This window comes from Oncorhynchus masou, chromosome 28 (genome assembly GCF_036934945.1).
Source record: "Oncorhynchus masou masou isolate Uvic2021 chromosome 28, UVic_Omas_1.1, whole genome shotgun sequence".
NCBI classification, from domain to species: domain Eukaryota; kingdom Metazoa; phylum Chordata; class Actinopteri; order Salmoniformes; family Salmonidae; genus Oncorhynchus; species Oncorhynchus masou.
The window spans coordinates 62,162,233-62,186,088 of NC_088239.1; the positions used below are offsets into that span (position 1 = coordinate 62,162,233).

At 41.7% G+C, this 23,856-nt stretch overlaps 2 protein-coding genes across 3 annotated transcripts in view; both read left to right on the top strand.

The window, feature by feature from the left end:
- Window positions 1-539: 539 nt before the first annotated feature.
- Window positions 540-21,175, top strand: LOC135518028 (calcium/calmodulin-dependent protein kinase kinase 2-like). 2 transcript variants are annotated; one of them, XM_064942855.1, is made up of 17 exons: window positions 540-862; window positions 3,474-4,075; window positions 4,633-4,680; window positions 8,697-8,750; window positions 9,355-9,406; window positions 12,568-12,701; window positions 12,866-12,902; window positions 13,069-13,090; window positions 13,434-13,525; window positions 14,223-14,422; window positions 14,544-14,597; window positions 14,784-14,857; window positions 14,951-15,038; window positions 15,207-15,338; window positions 15,919-16,031; window positions 16,624-16,677; window positions 17,454-21,175. In XM_064942855.1, exons 2-17 carry the CDS (start codon window positions 3,542-3,544, stop codon window positions 17,524-17,526), a joined length of 1,761 nt encoding a protein of 586 aa, XP_064798927.1. In that variant the 5' UTR covers window positions 540-862; window positions 3,474-3,541; the 3' UTR covers window positions 17,527-21,175. The 2 variants fall into 2 exon arrangements, with proteins under 2 accessions (XP_064798927.1, XP_064798928.1); XM_064942856.1 differs by lacking the exon at window positions 16,624-16,677.
- A 567-nt stretch (window positions 21,176-21,742) lies between these two features.
- LOC135518032 (dual specificity testis-specific protein kinase 2-like) overlaps window positions 21,743-23,856 on the top strand; it is a 35,761-nt gene continuing 33,647 nt past the window's right edge. The window contains exon 1 of the mRNA XM_064942860.1: window positions 21,743-22,095. Coding sequence (XP_064798932.1) covers window positions 22,014-22,095 — 82 coding nt within the window. The 5' untranslated portion in view covers window positions 21,743-22,013. The remainder of the gene's footprint in view (window positions 22,096-23,856) is intronic.

Sequence of the window (23,856 nt, forward strand, 5' to 3'; positions counted from 1 at the left end):
GAACTTTCATATTTGACTACCCTTTATCTGGGTTGTAAAATTACTCTTATGTGTATATATTATGCACAAAAGTATGTGGACACCCCTTCAAATTAGTGGATTTGGCTATTTCAGCCACAACTGTTAATGACCGGTTTATAGAACACACGGCCATGCAATCTCCTTAGATAAATATTGGCAGTAGAATTGGTCTTACCGAAGAGCTCGGTGACTTACTGCTCCGGTCAACTGTAAGTGCTGTTATTGTGAGGTGGAAATGTCTAGGAGCAGCTACTGCTCAGCCACGAAGTGGTAGGCCACACAAGCTGACAGAACGCGAGTGCTGAAGCAGTATAAAAATCTGTTGTCCTCGGTTTCAACACTCACTACCGAGTAACAACCTGCCTCGCAGTAACGTCGGTTAAATAACTTAATCGGGAGCATCGTGAAATGGGTTTCCATGAGATCTTCGACCAGCAGAGTTGTCTTACATACTTTTGGTCATGTAGTGTGTATCGTTTTTGTACCACACGGTGGAGCCAGAAATCATCAAGGCTATATTATTCTGCCAAGAAAGGGCAATTCCATGGCAAGTTTGTTTCAGTTATGTTCCGTAAAGCTATTTTCTTTTGTGAATCTTAAGGAGAAAATAATATAACCGTTTGTTTGAGAGGGTCCATCACCCCACAGCATTTCACCCACCGGCCAAACGGTGTCAGCCCAACTGCATTGGTCCGTCGGGATTTTTGCTAACTATCACAACGATACCATCGTTCTGTTTCTCTATGTAGCTAACCGGCAACATCAGCGATACTTCAATGCCTCAAGTGGCTAGCGCGCGGAACACCATTAACGTTAGTTGACAGTTGCACTTTATGACAAGGTAAGTTTTTGTGCAACGATTAGCTAGTAAGTATTTCTACCACCCATCACGTTAGGGGTTGAAGGATTGTTTTTGTGAAGCGCGAGCGCCGCTTTTACCCAAACATTTCTGTATCGTGAAGCTAAGTTGGCTAGCTAACGTTAGCTCTACAACCAAATACGACGATACGTGGGGAATCTGTCGAGGTGTATTGAAAATGTAACGTTTTAATATCGCTTATATAAATATGCAATTAGCTGAACTATGACCTTATTTATCAATAAATACCCTAAATAATAGCTACACTTTTAAAGTGCAATCTTCTTTAGGGTTAGCAAACTAGCTATTAACCATAACGTTAGCTATGTAACACATCCTGTACAGCAGTAACGTTTGCTCGTTTTCTGTAAGCGGTTGTGAATGTGAACCTTGCATGGTTCTCTGTTTTGTGTGTTGGTGTGTGCATGTACAGGTTATAAGCATCTTCCTCGGAATGAGCCACCTGGGTACCGAATTGTGGGCTTGCAGAATAACGTTGACTTTTTAATGCAAATTACTTCCCATTCAATTGTCAACAGGACATATCGATAAGTCAGGCACCAAGTTCACATCATGATACCAAACTTGCCAAGTGTTTGCTTGCAACAACGGTTTGGGTCAAGTATATTTGAAATAGGGCTAATGGGTTCCCAGATGTTTAGCCGTCAATCCAATTGAGGCCACTGCATAAATATTACAGTAGTTATATCAGCTGTAGTCTACTTGAGAGAGGAGACTCCTCTTGCCATTCACAGGGGCTTATCTGGTCTCGGGCTATAGATCAGTGACAGGGTTGATCTGTTAATGATGTTGAGAATACTCCTCTGCTACAAATGGCCCTGTGTGAGTGGTGTTGTCCTCAGATTGAACCCCCAGGTCACATCATGTGACTTTTGTTATGATAAGAGCAAGTGGCACCTGGAGCAGAGTAGCATTTGTTCGTTTCCAGGCCTGGAAGCTGCTTCTTCAGCGATCTAGTGTAATGAGGGATCAGTGTAGTTGAATGGTTTCAGTCGGATCTCTAGGAACAAGGAAGTAAATTGTCTTTGTACTCCATATTAGCCGGCTTGACAAGAATATGGACAAGAAAATGTGTTAATATGTAACTGAAGTGTCTGTGAATATCTCAACCACGGACTGTGTGCATTAGCATCTCATGCGAGTGGAAATAGGTATTGAGCTCTGCCTCGTCAACCATCTGAGATCAAAGTAGGTCATGGGTAGTTGACTGCACTCCAATTATAGAAAGCCTAATGTACACAGTGGATTATGCAGGCTAGCTAGGCCTACATCTTGGGTCACATCTCACATAGTTCCTCTACTTTCCTCAAGCTAAATCAGGCTATCAGAGTTTAGTTGTGACACCAGGGGAGGTTACAGTGCTACTCTTCTCTGAAAAGAATGAGGGGGCACTTCATTGTTGGTTCTGATATCCTTTATTCTCTGATCTGTTGAAACCGGCCCCTGATATTGTATTGTTACTTGGTGACGGAGGAAAATTCACAAGGGTTATCCAATCCACTGCATGTTCTGGAAATGTTTCTCTTCATCAAAAGATTAACACACACTACCTTGTTTTTGACTCTCCCCAGCACATGTAGACTGCTAGAGAGTGTGTGTGGGGGTGTTTAGTAGGAGGATGTCTTGTAGATATAATGAGCTAGGGGTCGGTCAGTGGTGAAGTACAGCAGGGAGAAAGGCTGGAGAGAGAGAGCCACCACTGACAACACTGAGCTTTGAGCACCCACATCAAGCTGAGTGGGAGACGTGACTGAGGGGACAGGGAGTGGTGGTGAGGCAGAGCAGGAGACACACACAGACAGCGATTATAACGAGGGAGTTTTATGAATAGAGAAAATGTGAAAGAGTGTTGAAAAAGAGTCAAGGAGAGAGCAAAATAAATGTACTCCAAGAACGTGGTGGTAAAGAGAGAGGGATGGATAGGAGAAAGCGGGCCACCTGGAGGGGGCTTCTCTTCCCACACACGTTTACCTCATTGTGATCTTGACTTGGGGACGAGTGTTTATCTGCCTTGATTTACCCTATCTATGTGGCACACTCAGCTCCCACACTCCTGAAAGGCAGAGTCAACATCAGAACAGATAATGGGCTAAGATGGGGGGGGGGGTAGAGGAAAACAACCTTGGTTGGCTACAATAGATAACCAAACCCCTTATGGAGGCTTCAATGAGTCCAACTGTTCAGAGATGTTGTTTCTGATTCCAGCCATATTTGGAGATGTTAGCACATGGATAAACTGTATGCTAGTAATGTCGTAGCCTAGCCTACGTCCATACAGCTGTAGGTTGATTGGTTAAGTTATGGACTTGCTCTGTGTTAGCATCATCTTGCTAGGATTTGTTTGTTGGCACCTCAACTCATTTTGAGTTGAAAGAGCTAAAAAGTTGTTGCAGGTTAGAATTCCAGGGGGTCTGGCTCATCTTGCTATTTTGCCCATGAACAAGGTCAGGACCTAGGCTCTGTCTGTCTACAGACCTGTGTTGTAACTGATATCCTAAATTTCAGACATTATATATATTTTTTCATGTGTGTTGAAAGGTGAAATATTATTTTATTGTGTGTTTTCTCTCAGCTGTCTGCTCTCCTGAGGTAGACCACTGATGGAGCAGCGGCCAATAGGCTCTGGGGACAGTCTTCGTCATGTTTCCATGTGTTTCCTCCTGGCCCTCTGCTGAGCCCCCGTCGCCCTGTGGCCATGCCCCCAAGCCCACACACACTCACACACAGCCCCTGCTGTGCAGCGGCCCTGCCCCAACAATGAACCCTTACCCCCACCCTGTCCCAGACTACATGGAGTCCCTCATTGTGGTGACTGAGTACGAGCCCAAGGGAGGTGAGGAGGTGGAGGACATGGACAGCTCCGAGACCCCTGAGCTTGGTGCACCCCTCTTCAGAACCCCCTCCTGCGACCAGCTGTCCCATGCTGTGGGCCGCCCCGTGGCCCTGTTCCCCAAGCCCCAGGAGCACCGGGGAAGACTAAACCTGTCGGACAGGAAGCTGTCCCTGCAGGAGCGCTCCCAGACGGCCTCGTCTCCCTGTGGCTCCCCAGGGCTCAACGGCCACTTCATCTACCCCTCGCTGCCCTACTCGCCCATCACCTCGCCCCACTCCTCCCCCCGGCTGCCCCGTAGACCCACCGTGGAGTCTCACCGCGTCTCCATCACTGACCTGCAGGTAGGCTACGGCCTTTTACCCTCCCACTTGGTGTTTTTAATAAAACACCATTTTTGTGTTAGCCAAATTCTATGAACGCACATCAGCTGAACATGTGCATTTGTCCCCAGTGGTAAATGAAGCAGCATACTGGTATAAAGGTTGAGTCTATGTGAAGGTAAGGTCCATGGTCTCATTAGATGCCAGCTCACTCCCCATTAGATCTCAGAAACATAGTCCAGTAGACTCCATGTAGAGATGGTCTGTATCCCAAATAGCACCCTATGGTCTCTGCTAGGTTGTTACCCTGCTCCTTGAACACTTCTACACGTGACTGGATGTAATCTAGCAGATCCCATTACTGATGGTTTGTACAGACTTCAATTTTGTATGTTTAGTCATGCTGACTTTTGGTAGTTTGTTTACCAAGGTTATCCATAATGAAGGTTGTGTTGGTAAGCACATTGCTTTTACATGGATTGTTGGTTCTGGTAATGCTATACTAAATGTGATGATTGTTGCAGACCAAGAAAAATGCATTAGTCAGCCAATTTCTTTTTTTTTTCTCTCTCTCAAAGGACTGCGTGCAGCTCAACCAGTACAAGCTCAAAGATGAAATCGGAAAGGTACTGTCGTCGCTTTTCAAAGCACTTCAGATTCAGATAAACTTTATTATACCACCAGGGGGAAATTAATTTCATCATGTGCTTAAAAAGACGGTACATAAAACATGAAAACACAGAAACTACACAATATAATTCATTAAAATTGTCTTACTGAAGCTCCACATTTAAAGTGAGAGTGCAATATGCTGTATACTCAAGGAACCAACAGGCTGTTGGTATTGGTATTATTTGGTATTTTATTAGGATCCCCATTAGCTCTTGTAAAAGCAGTAGCTACTCTTCCTGGGGGTCCACACAAAACATGAAACATAATACAGAATGACAATACAGAACATCAACAGCTCAAGGACAGAACTACATACACTTTTTAAAATGGCACACGTTGGCTTCATATCAATGCATACACACAAACTATCTAGGTCAAATAGGGGAGAGGCGTTGTGCCGCGAGGTGTTGATTGATCTGTTTTTTGAAACCGGGTTTGCTGTTTATTTGAGCAATATCAGATGGAATGAAATTCCATGCAATAAGGGCTCTATATAATACTGTACACTTTCTTGAATTTGTTCTGGATTTGGGAACTGTGAAAAGACCCCTGGTGGCATGTCTGGAGGGGTAAGTGTGTGTGTCAGAGCTGGTGTAAGTTGACTATGCAAACAATTTGGGATTTTCAACACATTCATGTTTCTTATAAAAAGAAGTGATGCAGTCAGTCTCTCCTCAACTCTTAGCAAAGAGAGACTGGCATGCATTTATTTATTTATAGTATTTATATCAGCCCTCTGATTACAATTAAGAGCAAAACGTGCCTCTCTGTTCTGGGCCAGCTGCAGCTTAACTAGGTATTTCCTTGCAGCACTGGACCACATGACTGGACAATCAATCAATCAAGATTAGACAAAACTAGAGCCTGCAGAACTTGCTTTTTGGAGTGTGGTGTCAAAAAAGCAGAGCATCTCTTTATTACGGCTAGACCTCTCCCCATCTTTACAACCATTGAATCTATATGTTTTGACCATGACAGTTTACAATCAAAGGTAACGCCAAGTAATTTAGTCTCCTCAACTTGTTCAACAGCCACACCATTCATTACCAGATTCAACTGAGGTCTAGAACTTAAGGAATGATTTGTACCAAATACAATGCTCTTAGTTTTAGAGATGTTCAAGACCAGTGTATTACTGTCCAACCATTCCAAAACAGACTGCAAATCTTTGTTAAGGGTTTCAGTGACTTCGTTAGCTGTTGATGCTAATGCGTATGAATCATCAGCATACATGGACACACATGCTTTGTTTAATGCCAGTGGCAAGTCATTGGTAAAAATAGAAAAGAGTAGAGGGCCTAGAGAGCTGCCCTGCGGTACACCACACGTTACATATTTGACATTAGAGAAGCTTCCATTAAAGAAGACCCTTTGAGTTTCATTATATAGCTCTGAATCCACGATATGGCAGATGTTGAAAAGCCATAACACATACATATTGTCAACAACAGGTTATGGTCAATAGTATCAAAGGCTGCACTGAAATCTAACAATACAGCTCCCACAATCTTCTTACTATAAACTTCTTTCAACCAAGCATCATTCATTTGTGTCAGTGCAGTACATGTTGAGTGGCCTTCTCTATAAGCATGCTGAAAGTCTGTTGTTAATTTGTTTACAGTGATATAACATTGTATTTGGTCAAACACAATTTTTTTCCATCATTCTTTACATACACATATTTTTAACATCATCCATATAAGAGTCACAGCAAAATCTTTTGTATGATCACTAATATACTATTTTAGGTCCAGCTGTTGGAACTTTGGCTTTCCTGGATTTAGCCACTATATTGTGATCACTGCATCCAATGGGTACGGATACAGCTTTAGAACAAAGTTCTACAGTGATAGTAAACATATGATCTTGTTACTGTAGTGTTTGTCAACACCCTGGTAGGTTGATTAATAACCTGAACCAGATTAAAGGCACTGGTTACAGTAAGAAGCTTCCTCTTGAGCGGACAGCTTGATGATAAACCAGTCAATATTCATGTCCCCAAGAAAGTAGACCTCTCTGTTCACATCACATACTGTACAGTATCAAGCATTTCCCACATATTCTTTAGATACTGACTGTTAGCACTTTGTGGCCTATAGCTACACCCCAAAATAAAAGGCTTTAGATGTGCCAAGTAAACCTGCAACCACAACACTTCAATAACATTTGACATAAGATCTTCTCTACGTATTACAGTGATATGGCTCTGAATATATACAGCAACACCTCCCCCATTAGCATTTCTGCCTCTTCTATAAATGTTATATCCTTGTATTGCTACTGATGTATCTTCAAATGAATTATCTAAGTGAGTCTCAGAAATGGCTAATATATGAATGTTATCTGATGTTAGCTAGTTGTTGATTTCATGAACAGTATTGCTAAGGCTACATATATTAATATGGCCTATTTTCAGCCTTTTCCTGGGTAGCTTATCAGATAGACATAATACTTAAAAGAGCAAACAAAGCAAGATAAAAAAATGCACATTCTGCAGTCCATTAGTCTGTGTGTATGTGTGTGTGGGTGGGTGGGTGCGTGCACACGCACGTGGGCGTGCTGTGGGGTTGAAGCTATGAACCCATAGGCTTGGCTCTCTCATCCCTTCCAGGCTTCTGGGATGGAGGGTGGACAATGAACCTGTCGTAGCGGATGTAAGCAATGTCCCCATGCGCTCTGGCAGCTTTCATGGCTGGGATCAGTTCTTTCCTGTTCTGGTGCCCAGCTTCAGGATAGTCCTCATTGAGGAAGATGTACATTCCTCTCAAGTTCTTGGCTCTTTCCAGAAACTCTACCTTGTCCTTGAACCACAGGAACCTGACCACTATCAGCCGGGGCCTATCACCTCGGCCGGGGGTGGGTTTTCCAGTCCTGTGGGCGCGCTCCACTTAATCTTCCTGTAGTCCATCTTCAATTTAATTTCCCTCACGTTGTCCTCCGACGCCCTCCAGGTCTCATGTGGAGATTCTGCAATTCCATGTTGTTCTGCCTTGATTGTCCCTCGAGATAAATCAGATTACCTGTCATTTTTTTATCATGGATTCACACACAGAACTGATGTCCTCTCAATGACTTTCTGATTACTGTCATCTTGCCGTTCTCCTGTTTCAACTCATCGAGCTGACCCTGGGAGAACTGCAAACTGTTCATAGTGACTGTTGGAATAAAAGAGTCCCCATTTCTAACCGTTTTGATTTTATTTTGAAGAAGTCCCCATTCCTCGATCTATTTCCCACTGTGCATGTCAAAAAGATGGAGGATCATTAAGGGGCTGTTGCCATCATTCTCAGTTCTCCTTGCCAGCCTTGTCCTAATTTCAAATTCCCTGAAAATCCCCGGTCTAGGGAGAGTTAGAGGAGGATGAGAGGCTGGTATAAATAGCCCTAGTCTTCTGTCCTCTCCTTGAGTAGTGTGCATGGAGCTGAGTGGGTCTGTTCTGTTCTGTGTGGAGTAGTAGTCAATGGGAGCCTGTCAGGATAGAGTTGGAGAGAGTTGTGTCCTGCTATCACCTCATCTCTAGTCTGGGACGGGCTTCCTGCTGTAGCCCCCAATCTGTTCTCCCAGCTGGGACGTGTGTGTGTGTGTGTGTTCTCCCAGCTGGGACGTGTGTGTGTGTGTGTGTGTGTGTGTGTGTGTGTGTGTGTGTGTGTGTGTGTGCGAAGGAATAGACTTTCCAACTAATTTGGCTAAGCTCTGTATATGTGTGGGTAGAGAAGCTTGATAGACAAACTAGATTGTGTTGCCCTAATTAGGCACACATCTAAGATGTGGGTGGGTAGATTTTAATTGGACTGTTGATTTTGAAGCTGCTCCTCATTGAGAGTACTCAGTCCATACATTTCCGATGGGTCAACTTGGGATACATATTCTGCGTGTGCGTGCATCCGTGTTTGTAGTTTTTATTTGTGTGGATGATTGACAGCTGCTGAATGTCACACTCTGTCTAACTTTTCTCCTGTTCTCTGACAAGGGCTCATATGGTGTTGTCAAGTTGGCCTACAATGAAGACGACAACACCTACTATGTGAGTCCTGCTGGTCACCGTACACACACACACACACACACACACACACACGCTCTCTATCACTGTCATCATTTGGACTGATCGCTATGTAGTGTTGTCACGATACCATTATCACCATACTCAGAGGTATAGTGGCAAAGAAACAAAAAATGAAGCGGCCCAAATTTTCTTGAGGAAAACAGCCCTAATGTTAGAAACAAGCAGCCTTATGTTGTCACGCAGATCACGTGTTGATTTTCCAAGCTATATTACACAATATGTTACATACAGTAGGTTTTTTAAAGGACCAAACAGTTTAGTCTGCTTTGTGTTTACCTTTTTGCCATGTAAAATCCGGTATTGTAGTATCGCGATACTGTTATCATGACAACCCTATCGCTATGAGGTGTGACAGTATGTGAAGCATAAGAGACAATTAGTTGTTCTGCAGTTCTGTAATGTGTTTTTTGTATTGTGTAAAAGTAGGGTAATGTTTCACATCTACTCCTTCCTCTATCCAGAGAAGCCTGTAACTACACTCCTTTTTACTGTACCTCTCTCCATACTTTGATGTCAGACTTCTCTCCTCCTCCTCCCTCGCTCTCTTTCTCCTCCCCTCCTCCAGGCAATGAAAGTGCTGTCCAAGAAGAGGCTGATGAGGCAGGCAGGTTTCCCACGTAAGTACAGAGCCTAGGGCAGATAGTCAATCCACTAGGGAGTACATAGCCTAGTGCTTGGACGATAAATGCAAAATTACCGACATTGCCTTCCTCTTACCGAAGCATTTTCCGTACGTGAGTAGTTTTCTGTGATTTTGCTACACAACGTTCATGTAGATTGTTCTAAAACCTATGCATTATGTTGATTCCTGCTTTGAAAGTATCTGCCTGGAAAGATACAGAGCAGCAGGAGCAACCCAGTGTGTCAAAAACACTTCGAAATTTGACGTTTAAGCAACTTAGACATTTGACGTTTGGAGAAATGTGGATAAACATCAGAATCCGAAGTCAAATTGGTAAAACCATGAGATCTTGTTGTTCATCAAGAAGCCTAGGCCTAGCGCTGGAAAGTTTTTGTATGTCATTAGCCTACATTTACTAATAGATTCATTAATTAGCCTACATGGCTATATAGCAAAAATATCATATTTAGAGTTAGCATTCTTGCTAAGGGTTTTGAGTTCCCACGTCCTCAAATGGTGAATAATATAGCCTATAGTGCAGTATGCACAAAGAGGTACCATAAACTGCCTCCAAAGTAGTTTTAGAGAATTTGGCAGTACATCCAACTGGCCTCACAACCGTAGACCATGTGTAACCATGCCAGCCCAGGACCTCCACATCCGGATTCTTCACCTGTGGGATCGTCTGAGACCAACGACCCAGGCACAAACGGTCAGAAACCTTCTCAGGGAAACTCATCTGTGTGTACATTGTCCTCACCAGGTTCTTGACCTGACTGCAGATCAGCGTTGTAAACTGACTTTACTGGGCAAATGCTCACCTTTGATGGCTACTGGCACGCTGGAGAAGTGTGCTTTTCACAGATTAATCTCAGTTTCAGCTGTACCGGGCAGATGGCAGACAACATGTATGGCATCGTGTGGGCAAGCGGTTTGCTGATGTGAACGTTGTGAACAAAGTACCCCATGATGGCGGTGGGTTTATGGTACGGGCAGGCATAAGATACGGACAACGGACACAATTGCATTTTATCTATGGCTATTTGAATGCACATAGTGTGACGAGATCCTGAGGCCCATTGTCGTGCCATTCATCCACTGCCATCCCCTCATGTTTCAGTGTTATAATGCACGGCCCATGTCGCAAGGATTTGTACACAATAACCAGAAGCTGAAAATGTCCCAGTTCTTCCAAGACCTGCATACTCACCAGACATGTCACCCATTGAGCCCGTTTGGGATGCCATGGATCGACGAGCATGACAGTGTGTTTTAGTTCCCGACAATATACAGCAACTTCACATAGCCATTGAAGAGTTGTACAACATTACACAGGCCACAATCAACAGCCTGATCAACTCTATGCGAAGATGTGTCACGCTGCATGCAGCAAATGGTGGTCACACCAGATACTGACTGGTTTTCTGAAGTTTTTTTTTTAACCCTGGAATGTAATTCCGAAAATCTGGAAATCAGCATTTCTCCTACAACTTTTAAAAGGGTGAGATCCAACTCTTTTAAATAATTATAGGCCAATCTCAAAGCTGTCACCCCTGGTGAAAATACTTGAAACCCTTGTGAGTGAACAGCTAAAATACTTTTTATTTACTAACTCTATTTTATCAATGTACCAATCGGCCTTCAGGAAGAAGCATAGCATAATTATAGTAGCCATGAAGGTTTTAAATGATATCACTGAAACCCTTGACAAAAACAACACTGTGTCTCACTCTCTAAGGCTTTTGATACAGTTGATCATGCTGTACTAAGGCAGAGATTGTCGAGTGTAGGTCTTTCAGAGCATGCAGTTGCATGGTTTGCTAACTATCTGTCTGATAGAACTCAGTGCACTCATTTTGATGGGCTTATGTCTGTTAAATTGTCTGTCTTGAATGGTGTGCCCCAAGGCTCTGTACTCGGTCCTCTCTTATTCACTATTTATATAAATGATTTAGACAAAAATGTCCAAAATGCACAACTTCATTTTCATGCTGATGACACTGTTATTTACTGTTGTGCCTCGTCTCTTACAAAAGCTTTCCAAAACGTGCAAACTGATTTTTATACTGTTCAACGTACCTTGTGTCAATTGAAGCTTATCCTCAATACTGACAAAGCTAAACTAATGGTGTTTTCTAAAGCAAGAAATAGACCTCTGAACCTTTCACCTATTACTACCTGTCAGGGCAAGGAGATTGAGGTTGTAACCTCATATAATTATCTTGGAATTTTAATTGATGATGTTTTTGAGATCAATTGACACCATTTACCATGGCACTTTGAGATTTATTTTAAACTGCAAAACCCTTACGCACCACTGCACTTTGTATACCAGGGTTTGCTGGCCTTCTCTAGTCACTCGTAGCCTCAGTCACTGGTATACTTTTATTTACAAAGCCATTTGGGGTTTACTACCTTTTTATTTGGGCATTTTTATTGTTCAGAAATGTGGTGGGTACTCTCTTAGTTCGCTGGACTTTATCCTGCTAACTGTTCCAAATGTCCGAACTGAATTTGGTAAAAGGGCTTTTATGTACTCTGCACCATCGTCTTGGAACGCCTTGCAAAATACTTTTAAACTGGAAGAGCTTGTCCCGATTGGTATTTTTAAATCACTGATGAATGATCTTGAGACTGATTCCCTGACCTGTCAATGTTTTTAATTAGCTGTTTTTGATTTTGTTATACTCTTGGTTTTTACTAATATTACTTGTAGTTTTTCATGTTGTTTGTCTGTAATTTTTGTAATGACTTGGTGCTGCCTATCTTGGCCAGGATGCTCTTGAAAAATATATTTTAAATCTCAATGAGCCCTTCCTGGTTAAATAAAGGTTAAATGATAAATACATTTAAAAAAAAAAAAAATTTTTTTTTTAAAGGTGTCTGACCAACTGATGCATATCTGTGAAATCCATAAATTAGGCCCTAATGAATTTATTTAAATTGACTGTTTTAAAAAAAATATGAACTGTAATTGTAAAATCTTTGAAATTGTTTCATGTTGCGTTTTATATTTTGCTTCAGTGTAGTTACATTTATCACAATGTGACTTTTTGTCCATATCGCCCGGCTCTGCGAGCTAGTACACTACTTTGGGATTCTGCTGCTGTAGACTAACAAGGCCACTACACTCTCTTTGCTCCTGTCCACCTGCAGGGAGACCGCCCCCCCGTGGCGCCAAAGCAGCCCCTGAAGGCCCCCCTCAGCCCAAAGGACCCCTGGAACGGGTCTACCAGGAGATTGCCATCCTGAAAAAGCTAGACCATCCCAATGTAGTGAAACTGGTAGAGGTGAGGCTCTGCAATTTGGATGGTGTTGGTCCTCTTAACTCAAGCTCCTTGTGAGACTGCTTAGTCTGCACGTTGTCCTCAACCCTGTCAGTGATTGCAAGTTTACTTGTGTTTGCCACAGACTGCTAGTAGTGTTCCTCTCACCTGCTTTCTTCTCCTGCCAGGTTCTGGATGACCCTGGTGAGGACCATCTGTACATGGGTAAGATTGGCCTGAATTCTCGCTCTGCCTGGCAATCCGCACACACACGTCCCACTCACATCCTAATCAGACCTACACACAAGTTAAATTATTTCCCGAAGCTATTCTAAATAGCGTTGTTGATGATGATGTTGTAGTAATGATGGCATCTTTGTTCTGTCCACAGTGTTTGAGCTGGTCAAACAGGGGTAAGTTAATTATTTTTACTGTAATCATTACAAGCTGGAATGAGCCTAATCTCTGAAGCACTGACATAGGGCCCTATAAAATCTGTAATTTTCTTTAGGCTGGTTTCCAGGTTTCAGTTTTTCCCAGTTTTCATGTTCAATACATTTAATTGATTTCATGTTCAATACATTTAGTTGATTCTCTAGTATACTCAATACATTTTTTTAACATTGTTGAATTCCGTTTTAATGTCTTGATAGCTTGATTTCGTCCGCGTTCTCAGCATCGCAGATTATACAGTGCCCTACTGTAACGCTCTCTCTCTCTGTGTGTGTCTGTCTGTGGGTATGTTTACGTGCGTAGGGCTGTGATGGAAGAGATGCCCACAGACAAGCCGCTGAATGAAGACCAGGCACGGTTCTACTTCCAAGACCTGCTCAGGGGGATTGAGTTCTGTGAGTGGGTTCTCTAGTCTCAGAACTGTCTGTTCTCTACCTCTCTTTAGACGCCCCCTGCCTCCTTTCCCCCACGCACATCATCTCAGTGGCTTTTAGAGGCATTATTGCACTCAAACAGGACCTTATTCCCTATATAGTGCACTACTTTTGACCAGAGACTTTACATTGCATTTTCTTTTGACCAGAGCCTATGGTGCTCTGGTCAAAGTAGTGCGCTATATAGGGAAAATTGTTCAGTTTGGGAAGCACCCCAAGACTTACCACTAGCTCTGTATTCTACCAGAGCAGTACAAACAGAGATGTGGAGGGAGGGAGATGCACTGTATGGGCACTAGAAGCAGCACTCAAAACCTCTCTCCCTCTCCCTTATACTACTTAGTCAACCTCCCTTCACTAACAGACAAGGTAAGAATCCTTATGTACCTGTATTATCAGGATGTATTATACTAAGGCGTGTGTGTAACAGATTGAGATCGTACAAAATAAACTCACCCATAGCTTGAACTGTTGCTAATTGCGGCATTATATCGGATCCTTTTCAGTGGTGCAAATGGTTAGTATGCTGTCAAGCAGGCATTCCCAGGTGTTTGCGAGCAGAGAGTAACTAGTTTGAGCCATGGACAGGGACAGTGAAGGAAGCGATACTGTTAGCAGCACAGTGATGCCGGTTACATGTGTTGTTGTGCTTTTCCAGTGCATTACCAGAGGATCATTCACCGGGACATCAAGCCCTCTAACCTCCTAGTTGGGGAGGACGGTCATATTAAGATCGCTGACTTTGGGGTCAGTAACCAGTTTGAGGGGGCAGACGCCCTTCTGACCAGCACGGTGGGCACGCCCGCCTTCCTCGCCCCAGAGACCCTCTCCGAGACCAGGAAGAACTTCTCTGGCAAGGTGAATGTCACCCTCTGGAGGGCTCTTTGGAAATTAAATATTTTCCTCTGGAATTCCCATAGGGCAACTCGTATGGGACAATTGAATGATATGGGTTTAAGTCAATTTCTGTTTCTTGTAGGCATTGGATATTTGGGCCATGGGAGTGACGCTCTATTGTTTCGTCTTTGGAGTGGTAAACCTCTAACCTCTTTCCTTAACTGTGATGCACATATAACCTCACAATCCACATCGCATAATGCAAGGTCAGGTTTAACACTGATACTGAACAGTTTAACGTTTACATTTTGATACATCATTGTTCACCTAACATGTTCACTTTTGACAACTGAGTGGACTGTAATTTTACTCACATCAACAGTGTCCCTTTATGGATGAACGCATCCTTAGTCTTCATCAGAAGATCAAGACCCAGCCAGTGGAGCTGCCAGAGCAGTGAGTACTCCATTCAACTCTACTGGGAGTAATATGATCCATTCCAAATGGATGACCATAAGCATAAGTATTCCTCTTGTTGTGGCCCTACAGTGCAGACATATCTGACGATCTGAAAGATCTGCTACTGAAGATGCTGGACAAGAATCCAGAGAGCAGGATATCAATACCACAGATTAAGGTTTGCTTCTTTGTGATTATCTTAATATGTTGTGTGTGTGTGTGTGTGTGTCAAAGTAAGTAATCGCAAGCAATGTTTCAGAAATGCATTATTTTATTCTGGATTAATACATTTGTGTGTATTGTGTGTGCTTACATGATGTTGAGATTGTCTCTCTGCTCCTTCCAGGTGCACCCATGGGTGACGAGGCACGGAGCGGAACCCCTCCCTCTGGAGGATGATAACTGCTCCATGCTGATTGAGGTGACCGAGGAGGAGGTGGAGAACTCTGTCAAACACATCCCCAGTCTGGCCACTGTGGTGAGTGGTGGGAGGAGGACACACACAGGCCACACCGCCCTGTCTTTAACACTAGATTAAACATGATAGCACTGGATGAAAGGCTCAGAACTCACACTCAGGCTCATTTTACTGCAGGCAATTTCTTGCTGTCCTGGGACATGAGGTCATACTTTGCAGTTCACAAAAGATACCCTGTTACGAATATTCATTTATTGGTTTAATATGTTCAGTTTCCTTTCAGATCTTTGATTATTTCATCTACCTGTCCTAGAATTCAGTAATTAAACTGTTGTTACCGAAGAAGTTCTAGGGTTATTATGGCGTGAGTTCAACTTGATATAAAGTGCTGCTAAATATCTAACTAATAAAATACTTTGTTTCAACTATAACCAAGAAAAGTGAAAGTAGAACTATGGACAATGAATGATCTGCTCATAGCCACCCTGTGACGTGTTTCATTCTCTATGGTATAGCCCTTTTTAAAAAGCCCAGGACATAATACAGTCTGAAATCTGATGATGTCCCCCTAAAAAGCCACTGACACAATACAATATCACTCAGAGTTGTGTTGTCAGATCACTGATGTCTGTGTCTGTAGATCCTGGTGAGGACCATGCTGAGGAAGCGCTCCTTTGGGAACCCCTTTGACTGGGGCCGTCAGAGGACTGAGGACAGAGGCACCAGTCTGTCTGTACCGGGACACATGCTCACGTAAGTCCCCCTCTTAGGCCTTTTACACTGTTCTCTAGTCAGTGGATGAAAAGTATTTTAAAAGCACTTAGGGTTGCAAAATTCCGTTAACTTTCCCCAAGTTCCCATTTTTTTCCAGAAATCCTAGTTGGAAGATTCTGGATTTTCTGCTTTTTCTGGAAAACCTGGGAATTTAGCGAAAGTTAGCAGAATTTTGTAACTCTAAAAGCAGCAGGGTTGGGGTCAAAACCAAAATTCCAATTCCAAATGTTCCTCATTGAAAAGCATTGAATTTCAATGTACTTCTTGAATGGACTGGAATTGAAAAGGAATTCCCAATAACTCTGAGAAGCAGTTGGGTTTTTTAAAGAAATGTCATATAGCTTCATATAACTCTGGAGAAGCTCTGCTACGGGCTTTTTTGTACATCGGCAACATTCCTAACTAATCTGATCTTGCAAAATGATGCTCCTTTTTTATTCTCATTCAATAAAAGTAGGATGTCACATAGAGAGTGTTAAGATTTATTCTCTCCCTGCGTGACCAATGATATGCTTGCCGGTACTTGCTGTGGCAGTCTCTTAATCTGTCTCCCCCCTCTCCTGCCCACCAGCAAAGGGAGAGCGGCCAATGTGAGATACTGCTACATTCATAGTAACCAAAGAAGGTAGAGGACTATGGGCCTGTCACGGCCTTGCCTGCCTATCTATCTCAGTACTATTTAAGTGATATGAAACACACTTAAGTCCATAGGCATGAATGGTGTTAGTTTGTCAAGTGCTCCTGTGTAACAGTTTAACATGGATTCAATTAAATAATTATAGCCAATACACAGGGGTACTTGAAGTCATGTCTGGGAACCTCTTGCTGATCCCCAACTGCACTAGTATCTGTTATGAAGTGGGGTTGCCTACTACCGAGCGCAAATGTAGGTGTTTTTGGCCAAGTGTGTACTCTACAGCAATGAGCACAAAACATCAACTTAGAATCTCATTGTCTAAACTCTGATTGTAATGAACTTCATAACATGATCCAGGTCAACCAACCTTGACTCAATCCTTTGCCAAGTACTACATTATTGTAGTCTAAACACTTTGCCTGTGAAAACCCTGAATTAAATTTGGCTAAAGTATCTGGTAAAAATAAAAATACATGGGTTTCTGATTCCTTTGCATGCAGCACAACAATAGCCTCCTCCCTCGCCCAAGGACATACCGCTGAACTACTTTCATGTTTTTTGTGTGTGTGTCTGACCTGAATGTTCGACTAACAGCTTGCTAAGTTCCCTCTGCTTGCTCACTCCAGTTATGTAACAAGTAAATGGTTCCACTGAGTTTCCCAGCTAAACGGAGGTTAACTAACCATCTCTGCAGTGATAGAATTGACACAGGTACTTAGCACTGATGGCTGTATTAAATTCTGCTCCTCCGATCTGTTTCCTAGGAAACAAGAGAGCATGGAGGGCATGAGAAGTATGGACCTGCCGTTCGTGGGAGAAGATGAGGCTCTTTCCTGATGCCGTGTGGTTTTTAAGCGCGAGGGTTGGGGCATGCTAGTGACTCGACTTGCAGTCCGCCCTCAAGCCCACCCTTCACTCACTGCTATGTTATGTTGTGGCAGCCACCAATGTTTTTGATTTTTAGGTGGACGGGACTGTTGGAAGAACTCCATGACTTGTATAGAGATGTGACTGGAGCCTGGACACCCTTCTGGGGGAAGCTCCCTTATTGTCACTCACTAACCCCCTGTCTATAATGCATGCTCATGTTTCTAGTCATAGCATGCTCTGTCTCAGGCCTCTGATGTACAGGTCTGTTTGCCTAGGTACCTGTGTTTCACCACCCTCTCCACCATTTGAAAAGACTCACGTTTAATGCAGAGGTATGTGTGTGGGAGGGTGGGAGGGGTGTTTATGGATGGTTGTACATTTCAAAGGGTGACTCCTGGCCCCCACATTTCAGCAGAGCAGAGTACTTAGCTATGTTTGTCTGTACCACTCATCAATGTGGACAGTTTAGGAACATTCATGTTTTCAGTGGAAACCTGTATAGGAGAGGTTTATTGAGATGAAAAAGGTTTACTACATTCATAGTATGCATGTGTGTCTGTTGATTTCTCAATGCAAACTTTGTAGAAGCGACACAAGTTGCACATTAATAGAATTAGTTGTTGCTGAACAATCTATTTGTTTGATTTATTAAGTCCTCACAAATGATTCATTGTAAAATGTCTCCCAGTTACGACAACTGGTGAAGAGCTTTTAAAAACGTAATATAACTAAATGTTTCTAATATATGTGTTTAGCAAAGGGGATGATACAGTGTTGAAGCTGAAATCAAAATCACGTTTGTTTCTTTTTACATGGTAATAGATTTACAGATCTCATTTTCAGAACACCAAAAAGAAAATGGTTATCATATTTTGTAAAGTAATATCATTCATAGAGAAACAAACACCTTTTAAACAAGTGCATTGCAATGTCATTGTGAAATTGTATCAATTACTGGCTCTTACAAATTAATTTTAATACCAGGCGTATAGCCTAGTGCGGCTGCAGACCTCTTGTACAATCTATGCATGACATATCCCTTATGGAAATGTTGGAATTAGTTTGACATGGATAAAGTTGTCATCAGATATGGTAAGATACAAATGAGATTGCCAGTAGAGTGCAATCTTTTTAAATTCTCTGCTTTTTCTCCATTTTTAGATGAGCCCAAAGTGGTGGAATAATCTCCCCAGTTCTCTAGTGGCATGTGTTTTTAACATCTTGCCCTTTTTGCATATAGTTAGACATGTTGGTGTACAGATCACTTCAGTCACTGAACAGGTTTATGATTACATAAGATATTATTGAAACAACATTAATTCAACAATGAATGCTTCCACGTAGTGATAATTTCAGCACCAAAGTGTCATTTTCTTGCATGTCACTGCTGTATGTGAAAACACGGTATGTTGTGTTTTTTAAGACTTACTATGCACTCCGTCAGCCTGTCATGTATGCTGTGTTCGATGGAATCTGAGTGAGGAGGTCTCTCTATAGCTGACCACTTACAGTGTCTTCAGAAAGTATTCATACCTCTTCACTTGTTCCACATTTTGTTGTGTTACAGCTGGAATTAAAAATGAATTAAATTGTTTTTTTCTCTCACCCATTTACACACAAAATGTACGCAAATGTATTGAAAATTAAGTACAGAAATAGCTCATTTACATAAGTATTCACACCCTTCAGTCAATGCATGTTAGAATCAACTTTGGCAGTGATTACAAATGAGTCTTTCTAGGAAAGCATCTAAGAGCTTTGCACACCTGGATTGTAGTATTGGCCCATTATTCTTTACAAAAATGTTCAAGCTCTGTCATATTGGTTGTTGATCATTGCTAGACAACCATTTTCATGTTTTACCATAGATTTTCAAGCAGGTTTAAGCCACAACTGTAAAAATTCACTGTCTTGATAAACAGTTCCAGGATTGATTCTCCAGGCCTTATGTTTTAAGTTATTGTCCTGCTGAAAGGTGAATTCATCTCCCAGTGTCTGGTGGAAAGCAGACTGAACCAGGTTTTCCTCTAGGATTTTGCCTGTGCTTAGCTCCATTTCATTTCTTTTGTTTATGCTGAAAAACTCCAGTCCTTAACAATTACAAGCATACCCATAACATAATGCAGCCACCACTATGTTTGAAAATATGGAGAGTGGTACTCAGAAATGTATTGTATTTGCCCATAACATAACACTTTGTATTCTTGGCAAAAATGTAATTGCTTTGCCAATTTTTTTGCAGTATAACTTTAGTGCCTTGTTGCAAACAGGATGCATGTTTTAGATTGTGTTTTTTTATTCTGTACAGGCTTCCTTCTTTTCACTCTGTCAATTAGGTTAGTATTGTGGAGTAACTACTATGTTGTTGATCCATCCTCCGTTTTCTCCGATCACAGCCATTAAACTCTGTTTTAAAGTCACCATTGGCCTCATGGTGAAATCCCTGAGCGGTTTCCTTCCTATCCTGCAACTGAGTTAGGAAGGACACCTGTATCATTGTAGTGACTGGGTGTATTGATACACCAAAGTGTAATTAATAACTTCACCATGCTCAAAGGGTCAGTGACCATAAATCGCAATTTAATCCATTTTAAATTCAGGCTGTAACACAACAAAATATGGAAGAAGTAAATGCTTTCTGTGAATATTTTCTGAAGGAACTGTAGTATAAAAGTACCTGTTTGTGAGATAGCGATCTAACCATCTTGTCAAATGTTCAGGGGGGGCCCTTTTGAAAATAATGTAACATTTAAATTATGAATAAGATACTGATGAAAATGACAATCAGTCCAAATAAAAATCTAAATATTCTAATTCTGGATGAACACAGTCATGATTCACAATCAGGGGAGCAACTTTGGTTTTAGATGTGGGGGTTACATATCTTTATTATTCTTTTTTAAATCTATGGATAAACACTCCAAACGGCCTACCCAACTGCTCGGAGGTATCCACATGGTCCTAAAGCACAGCACACTGCACCGCTGCCTCGTTTTGTATCACATGCCAATGATAAAACTGTGGGAGGACAAAAATGCAAATTCAAAATGTGGGGGCCGACTTGTCCCAGTGAAGGTTGCGCCCCTGCTCACAATTAAAAGTGTTCTCTTTTCTCTTTGTGTCAAAATGTATAGTACAAAATATGGTCTGATATAACCCACCATCATGGGTTTAAGTTAAAATATGGTTTGTCTTCAACATTTTCAACAGTTTATCACCCCTCCACATGAAAGTGCTCCCTTCTCCTAAGAACAACATATCGAAGAAGAGGTTGGGTTTGACTACAGGGTTAAATTAAATTCTACCCCCAGAATGCTGTATGATATTTGTATTTATACATATATTTAATCTTTGCTTTTTGTTTCATCACAATCTGTGCCCTATTTTATAAGAAAGGGCTAGGATTACATTTACTGTCCATATCACACAATGTCATCCATTGTAATGAGACGTTGGGGCCTCTACCCAAATGCATGCCAACATACTGTAAACATACCATTGAATTGTTATAGCATGACAGAGATTCCCACAAAACGGGAGCTCATAATGAATTATTCTATTCATCTTGCATCCAGTTCTTTATTTGAATAAATTGCCGTTGCCTTTCTGCAATGTGTGTCCTGTCTCTGTCACATTATTGTTGAGTATTTTTTGCAGAAGCGTATTGTGCACTTTTTCGGGCCATCATAGGTGTAATGCCCAATGGTGTGTATACATTGGTAATGGCCAAATTTTATGTAGCTATCTCAACTTTTACTTTACACAAAAATGACCACCAGAGGGCATCCTATCCCATTTCATGATACAGGATACACTGCACATTCAGTGCCCTGGTTAAAAAAAAAAATGCCTATAGCTGAATAATACTTCTTATTAATCAAGACAAGCCTAATAGGTGAATGTATTATAAGATTTGTACAAACCAGCTTTAAGCAAACTTGTTGAATGTCTATGGTAAATTTATTTCAGGTAGGGAATATGGATTTTCGTGTTCTGTAATAAATGAAGAGTCGTTCATTTATTATAATATGATATGCAGATCAACATTTTGGGAGGATATCTAGACTTGCTATTCATACGTGAACATGTTAAGAGAACAAACGGTTCTTCAGAATATGAACGTTTCTCATTGCGACAGTGGCAGCTGTCTGTGTTGTGGTTGGTGTGGTGTGTGGGAGGGAAAGAGCCACTAGGCAACACTTTCATCGGTCTCACTTTTTACGGAGTGACAGGTTGAAGCGCAGTGAGCCCTGTAATTGCAGGGTGTTCCCAAGGCAACAGATAAGGCATGCATTTCGTCAACCTGTTTGGGTTCAGTTTCTGAAAAACAACTGAGACTGACGGTGACAGATTGAGACTGACGCATTGATTGCGCTGTTTGGTCGAGACCCGCGTGAACGCAGTAACATTTAAAGTGTTGCGGCGCTCGCGCCATTCTAGTCATTGCATCTTCTATGGGAAATATATATTTTAATCTACGACGCAGCCGAGGAAGTTCATTGAAGAAAACGCTTGTCTACACAACAGTTTGCCGCAGTAAGTAGCATATACATGGAAAACTTGACTGGCTATTTTGTATTTTGTAGTCATCAATTAAAGCCTATAGCTTACAAATATCACCTGATAACATGATTTGTTTTACGCTTTGAACGCACACACACTTGCACATGTTTATCTTTTAGCTCAGTTCCACTTTATTTCCCCCCGCTGCTATGCTTTCACAGTAGCTGACGTCCAAATGGGAATCATGTGAAGAATTTACATGTGTTTGAACATACCAGACACAAACTAGGCTACACCTCGGAATGATAGGTGAACTTTAGAATGATATCATATCCCAATAAAATTAGAAATCTTATGCAGTATCATGCAACAGTTTATTATATCATTGGCATACACTTACACATCCTAAAATATAATACTTTTCTCATGGCAAGTAGGGCTTAATAACTAGTGGCGGTTCGTGCCGTTAAAGGTAAAGGAGGATGACACATTTTTTTTATGAACATGGCCTTATTTCTATTACACATATTGGATAACTGTCATTCATATCCCTTACAAAAAAAATTGCAGTCAGAATGCAATATAACTACAGTTAGAGTGCAGTTTAACTGCAGTATGCTGCAAATACTGTGTCCAAAATATAACTTTTTTACTGCAGTAATTTTGCATTGTAACTGCAGTTACAGTGCATTATAACTGCAGTTCAACTGAATTACACTGCAGTTCAACTGCATTACACTGCAGTTATTCTGCAGTCATTCTGCAATTACTGTGTCCAAAATACCACAGTTGACTGAAGATACTGCAGTTTCAAAACTGCAATCTTTTTTTGTAAGGGACTCCATTCACCCAGCTCAATGTAACATCAAGTTTCGGCTACTACATGATACTAGAATTTTCCCTGTACCCACTGAGGTTGCTACAACCGAGGCTATGAATGAACGTTTACAACGGAACTTTTTTTTACAACAACATGTCAAGAGATTTGAGTAATCAAGGTGACAGACAGTGACACATTCAACACCGCTTTGCACACTCTTTCCTGCTGATCTAGGGTGTAATCATTACTCCAACAGTTTCAAACAAGAGTTTCTATTGGACAAATTCAGGTATGTTTATCCCCGTTCAGTTGGTTTTGGTTGAAGAAACTTTTTTTCCAACAGAATCGGCACAATGAATACACCACTGATCACAAGCAAACACAGTTGACTTTCATAGCAGCCACATACAAACAGCTCGTTGTATATATAATTCCTTCTGGAATCTATCTACTTGCTCTCTTCCTCACCTTTTCCCTTCGCTTGTCGACTTCAGTGCACAACACATCAGATGTCTGTGACCATGTGAAAAATCTTTCCAAGCCAAACCTTTACATCATGACCCATTACACACAGCCTACATTGTTGCCACGTCATAGTCAACATAGCTACTAGAACTAACAAGTTAGTAATCCCGCTACAATCATGCAGTACAGTGTACAGTCAGCAGCGGGCACTTACACCAGTGGGCCCAGGTGGCAATACATTTATAAAATCAAAAGCTTACCTTGACTTGGAAGAGTTCCAATGTTGGATAGACATAGCCAGCCTGCTAACATAGCATCCCTCTCTGTTTGAGCCTTGTTTTTGAGTTGGCTAAAATAGGTAGCTCTCTCCTGCTTCTCCTTAATTTTGGAATAAATGAATTTGTTCAAAACTATTCAACTATTGTCTTTCTCTCTTTGAGGCATCTACTTACCACATTTTATGCACTGCATTGCTAGCTAGCTGTAGCTTATGCTTTCAGTACTAGATT